The 6,350-nt window shown below is 39.0% G+C and overlaps 1 protein-coding gene across 1 annotated transcript; it reads left to right on the top strand.

Annotated features, from left to right (window-relative positions):
* The first annotated feature begins 1,462 nt into the window (after positions 1 to 1,462).
* nanog (nanog homeobox) lies at positions 1,463 to 5,181 on the top strand. The gene is made up of 4 exons (XM_051881820.1): positions 1,463 to 1,989; positions 2,953 to 3,326; positions 3,414 to 3,533; positions 4,267 to 5,181. The coding sequence occupies exons 1-4, from the start codon at positions 1,635 to 1,637 to the stop codon at positions 4,585 to 4,587; spliced, it is 1,170 nt and encodes a 389-aa protein (XP_051737780.1). The 5' UTR covers positions 1,463 to 1,634; the 3' UTR covers positions 4,588 to 5,181.
* The last annotated feature ends 1,169 nt before the right edge of the window (positions 5,182 to 6,350 follow it).

Genomic DNA, 6,350 nt, shown 5'->3' with positions numbered 1-6,350 from the left:
CATTCAAGCAAAAGTTCTTCGTGTTCTGTTTCTGTTTGTTTTGCAGTGGATCATGTTTAGGCGGATGCTTGCTAGAGAAGATGGAGTGCTAATGGGCTATTTGCATTTGAATCTCCATTAGAAAGAGACGCAATGCACAGATGGCAAACAACGATTATCATCACTGAAAAAAAACTGCACTACAGAAAAAACAAGCCGAAAGAATTTGAAAACAATAAAATCAGTGAAGAGGACTTGAGTGTGCATTAAATTAATCAATATATAAAAACAAAGCCACAAATAGACATATAGATAGATAGATATAAACTCAAATCAATATATATATATATATATATATATATATATATATATATATATATAATGACTGATATAATGACTTGAAGAGAGGGGTAGCATGAATGAAGGGGAAATAAATAAATGAGTGCCATTAAAGTAACTAAAACACATCTATACACATCTGGAACATTGGCCATACTTGTTTACAATTTCTAAATAAACTTATTTGGTCTGATTTGCTGAATTGGTAAATAATTGCAAATGCATTGCTGCCACCACCTCCCCACCCTTTCACACCTTTTCCCCTATAAACAGATCTGTGGTCTCTCCAATCACCCCATGATTAGCTCATATTTTCACCTCATACAGAAATATTTCCATTCTAATGCAGCAGACATGGGTGGACTACAAACACACCTATTCAGGTGGTAATTTTTAAAGGCAAACCTGCTTAAGGCATTCAAACAGTCCAGCCAGTAAAATCCTAGTGTTACATTCCATAGTCCACAAACATTTTCAAAGTTAAATAGCTTTAGATTGCTGCACTTTTAGGGTGGTTTTATATGGTTTTATAGGATTAATCATGCTAATCTAAATAAATGATCGGTAAGCTTAACCCTGAAAGTAACTGTGGTGAACATGTTCAAACAGACAATAGATTAGAGGGATAAGAAGGATCTGCATTAATTAAATGTGTGAAAATCTACCCAATTTTTAGGTTTAAAATACTGAAAACGCTTCTATAATCATGTCTACATGAAAAAAATCATGGGATAATCACAAGTAATCATTTTAATTATGAAATATTTCTCATACACTAGGCTATTTTAATGTAATAAAATCATTTTTAAATAAGTTTTTACTTATTGATGATTTTTTAAGATTAATAGTTCTCTGTTCTTATAACGTTTTATAACAAAATTACTAAATTACTAAAAAATGTATTTTAATTTCGTTTTATGTCATTAACTTCAATAAATAATTGTGTACTTTAAAAAGTAAAACCTAAAACGCTAACTGAAAATATGCAAATATCATGTAAATATGAGAGTACCTGGCTCAGCTAATGTGGAATGAGGGTGTGGTTGCCAGCTCTCAGAAGCTGCACCTGATTGGTCCGCGCTTCTCCTCGCAGATCCACCCCTCCCACATCCACTCACCTGGCCTTATAAATCAGCGTCTCCACGCGTTTTTATCAGGTCATGTCAAGGGGTCTTTTGCGTGATTATGAGGAGGAGAGCTGTTACCAGCATCTGTTTTCGAGGGTAGTCGAACCCTTTGGGTTTTTGTAGTTAGGTTCTGTTAGTAGGTCCATCTCCGCACTTTTGCTTTTTGCTCTGCGTTCATCCGACGAAGGAATGGCGGATTGGAAGATACCAGTGAGTTACAACTTCAACCCATCTTATCATGCGTATGCATACGGGCTCATGTACCCGCAGGTGTCTGAGCACGGCCACCCGAATCTGAGCTGGGCCGACGCCGCGTACAGTCACTCCGGTGGGGTCACCGCGAGCTATTACTCCGCTCAAACCGCACAGCAGTCTCCACCCTGGAGCCCGGAGAACGGCGGTACGAGCAGCTACGGCAACTACCCGAGCCACACGCAGAACGGACGGCTCTTCCTGTCCTATAAGACTGAGCCCGATCCAAAAGCCACAGAGGTAGAGCAGGCCGGCAGCGATACACCCAGTGACTCAGAGGCCCATACGCCAGGTAACCTTCCTCTGATCATCAAGCCTCTAAAAAGTTGCAAAGCCAATTTAACCCCTAACTCACGGTTACTGAAGTAACGACGTACTATTTTAAAGAGGGGAGAAAAAAAAACTTTTCGAAATTGTAAATTTAAGGGTTATTGGAGTACACTCTAGAAAATAGAGCTACTATTTCAAGTTTGATCAAATGTTATATGCCCTGTAGTTGTGATTTATAAAAATATTCCTAGTCTTGGTATTTATTAATAATTCGAGTATGCTCTTCACTTTAATTTTAGGTTTTAATTGGTTTTTTTTTTTTTTTTTTTTTTTTTATTCTATACCTTTTCCAATTTTAGTATGTTGAGTTAAATTTAGTTATTTGCAAAAGCAACATTTTATAAGTTTTTCATCTAAGATGCGTTTTTTTTTATTTTATTATTTATTTATTTATTTATTTTTTAAAACTTAAAGGGGTAGCTCACCTAAAAGTAAGTTCTGTCATTTACTCACCCTCAAGTTGTTCCAAACCTGTAGGAATTTCTCTTTTTTCTGCTGAACACAAAAGATATTTTGAAGAATGTCAGAAAAAGTTGTTGGACCCCATTGACTTCCAGTTTTTTTTTTTTGTTTTTTTTTTTCCCCATGCTATAGAAGGTAATTGGGTCCATCAACCATATTCTTTAAAATATGATCTCTTGTGTTCAGTGTTCAGCAGAAGAAAAAGAGATTCTACAGGTTTGGAACAACTTGAAGGTGAGTAGATGACAGAATTTTCATTTTTGGGAGACTATCTCTCGAAGTTCCATAAACAAATTAATAGGTGGTAGATCGATTTTTCAAAATAACACTGCCTTTGTGTTCTGCTTTATAAACATGGTTACAGGAAATGCAAGCAAATTTATAAGTGTTTTAAAGGTTTATCAAATATTTTAAGTACCAGATGTTAAAATACATGCTGTTTATTTTCCCCCCATTTGTATAGATTCCTGGAGCTCAGGGAGCAGTCATGAGGGGGCCGCTCTAACCAACCTCAATCTCCCGTCCTGGAAAGATCGGGACTATGAAACAGACGGTGGCAGTCCTGACAGCGCAGAACAGATCACAAACTCTGTCTCCACTGCAGGAGAGGAGCCAGTGAGTCAAAATTTGGGGGGGGATGCCTTGCTGCCTCTGCCCAATCTGACCCCATCTCCAGCCCCATCTCCAGCCCGACCTCCAGCCCAGCCTCGCAAAACCCGGGCTGCCTTTTCTGAGGAGCAGATGAATGCTCTCATCCACCGGTTTAATGTCCAGAGATACCTCACGCCTGCAGAGATGAAGACGCTTGCTGGAGCCACGGGATTAACGTACAAACAGGTTAGTGGCCTAAAGATAATGTTGAACTAAAGCTTTAATGGATCGCATTCAGTGTCATGATGAATAACTCTTTATTTCTTTCCAAAGGTGAAAACATGGTTTCAAAACCGTAGGATGAAACTCAAGAGGCATCAAAGAGATAGTAGTTGGATGACCGAGAGATATGTCGTTAATGGCGTACCCAACACACCAGTTGCTCATTCTCCGGTGAGTGTGGTTTCATGCCAGACAATGTCATTCCAAACCTGTATGTGTTTCTTCCTTCTGAGGAACACAAGATATTTTGAATGTTTTACAATTTTTGTTCATGCAGTTAGTCAATGGGGTCCAAAACAACACCGTAGCCAACTTTCATTTGTTTCCCCAGTCATCTTTTCTTTCAAAAGACGAAAGTAATAGAGGTTTGGAATGACCGTTAAAGTGCCTATGCTGATGCTTGTTCTGTTTTGTTATAAGAACTGATCAAGTGTAGATGTAGAGCAAATTGTGTACAAAGGCATTTCAGTAGTGTATTAAAGGCACAATGATACAAATTACCCACCATAAGCTGTAAAATAAATATAAAATAATGTGGAACACAAAAGCAGATGTTTTGAAGAATGTTCTAACTGCTTATTCATGCTATGGAAGTCAATGGGGTCCAAAACAACACAGGACCCCATTGACTTTCATTGTATGTATTTATTTTATTTATTTATTTTTTCCAAAAATAATCTTTTTTCCACAGAAAGTCATACTGGTTTGAAACGACTGTCTACACTGTTGCTTGTTCTGTCTTGTTGGTAGCAGAACTGATCAGTGTGGACGTAGAGCAAGTTATCATCTACAAAGGAGGCATTTCAGTAGTTTGGATAATGTCTTAAAGGCACGATGATACAAATGACCCATCATAATTTAATTTACTAAAATTAGGGCACATTCTAACCCCCATCACTTTTAGTTTCAGACTGAAACCCCTCGTGCAAACCAAGACCACTACAGTAACCCTCAGGTGAGAGAGTCTCTGTTCAAGAGGAGTCCTCCACAAACGCCCTTCTACCCCAGCTACCCACAGCCACGCTCTCCTACCCAGGCCACCGTGAGACCCCCGGGAACCTGGCCTCTGCCCCCAGCTGTGACGCACTATGAGTTCCCCAACCCTACTAGCTACATGCAAGCCCGTGATGGCGGCAATGCAGTGAACAAGGGAAACAGCCCTACTCAAATGGCATCCATGCCTAGTACCGCCCAGTGGTCAACAAAAGGAATGACTTTGCTGTGAGTCTGGCTGCTTGTTGTGTGTGTATATATTCATCGCCTTCAGCCCCGCAGCCCTGGGTGTTTTTGTAAATATTTTATTTTTTGGCAACAAACTGTTGGATATTTTTATGCATTGGTGCCATGGGTTGCCATTTGGGGCCAAGTGAGACATGTCTCAAGATTTTTTTTTTTTTTTTTTTTTTTTTTTTAAAACAGCGCATTTTATACCGAGATCTATTTTTATAACTTCACTGTACCTTCCAGAGTATTTAATACCTTGATCCCTCTGCTCTTCCAGGTGCCTGTTTTCTTTTTGATTTAGTCAATTTTCTTGATTTCCATGAATTTGTATGCAAGGCACTGCTCCACATCTGATGTGAACAAGAAAAGGTTGTCTGTACTGCACTATTTTGTTCTGTGTATCAACTTCCCTGCGTTTCACTGCTTTCTGTATGTGATCTGTTACATTTTGTGCATTTTTATGAAATTCTTGCTCACCTGTATCTGGTCTCTTGTGATTGACACAAGCTTATGCTTGTAAAGTACTCCTGCCCACAAAAAACAGTTCTTTGTTGACCCGGTTGAGCAATAAATGTTTATCTGTTCCTAAATTTTATACATGAGTTGTGGCTTTTTTTTTTTTTTTTTTTTTTCCCACATTTGTTGACTGACAGCTCTCCTGTCCCCATGTTGAGAAGTGCAGAGCTGGTGTGAACATGATGGTTACTGTAGTTCTGGAGTAAATGCGACTATGCGTTTACTCCTCTCACTTACATGAAAACATTGTCTTCCTCCAAATGAATAAAAACTGTGACATGCAATCTCAGTTTTACATATGTAGTAATATACTAAATTACATACTTTATGTATTTAACCTCACTTTATTAACCAATGTCTTTGCTGCTGACCTTCAAGGATCTAATTCAACCATACTAAGCAAAAATGTATAAATAAGAGCCATCTCATGGATCCTATTCTTTAATCCAGAATAGCAGCACAGCTGAAAGGTTTGTTTGAGCTGCATAGGTGTAAATATACTTTTCCTTCAGCTGAGGCTTATTCATTTCACTTTTAGTGTGAAAGGGCCTTTACATTAGCCAAAAATATAACTTTTTTTTGTTACTAAAAAACAAGCAAGCTCTGCCCAGGTGAGAAAAAAACACAAAAGTAATGTAACATTAATTTTCGTAAAAAGTAATGCAATTAGTTACTTTTTAGGGAGTAACGAATCTCCGTAATAGTTTCATCAGGAATTGTTCATAACTACAGCCTTGTAGCTTAATCTTCCACAATGTGACTGAGGGTACGTTTACACAATGATGTACAAAAAAAACAGAAAAGGGTATTTTGTACAGATGACAACATTGTCAATAATAATAATTCGTTACATTTATATAGCACTTTTCTGGGTACTCAAAGCGCTTTAGCCCGGAACACACCAAGCCGACGCCGACGAACTAGTGGCAACGAAAACAGCAGAACGCGGGGTTGGCTCACGTCGGCAGCGTCTTGGTCCAAAGTTGCCCTAACACACCAAACCGACGCTCGACACCCGACAGCCAAGTAGCACGTCCCTTCTGCGCATGCGTAAGATGAAATGCTTTTCCGTACCAGCAGGTGGCAGTAGCTGAACAGCCAATCAGAATGATCAGATGGCCCGACGGACCGACGAGCTCCGACGCCGATTCAACATGTCGAATTGGCCGAAAAAAAGCCGACCAGGACTAACTTCACCCGACGGTGCGGAATACACTGAGAAAACTTAGTCGGCCGATTACATTTTAA

Source organism: Ctenopharyngodon idella, chromosome 23, assembly GCF_019924925.1.
Source record: "Ctenopharyngodon idella isolate HZGC_01 chromosome 23, HZGC01, whole genome shotgun sequence".
Classification (NCBI taxonomy): domain Eukaryota; kingdom Metazoa; phylum Chordata; class Actinopteri; order Cypriniformes; family Xenocyprididae; genus Ctenopharyngodon; species Ctenopharyngodon idella.
This window is presented reverse-complemented; position numbering and strand designations above follow the sequence as displayed.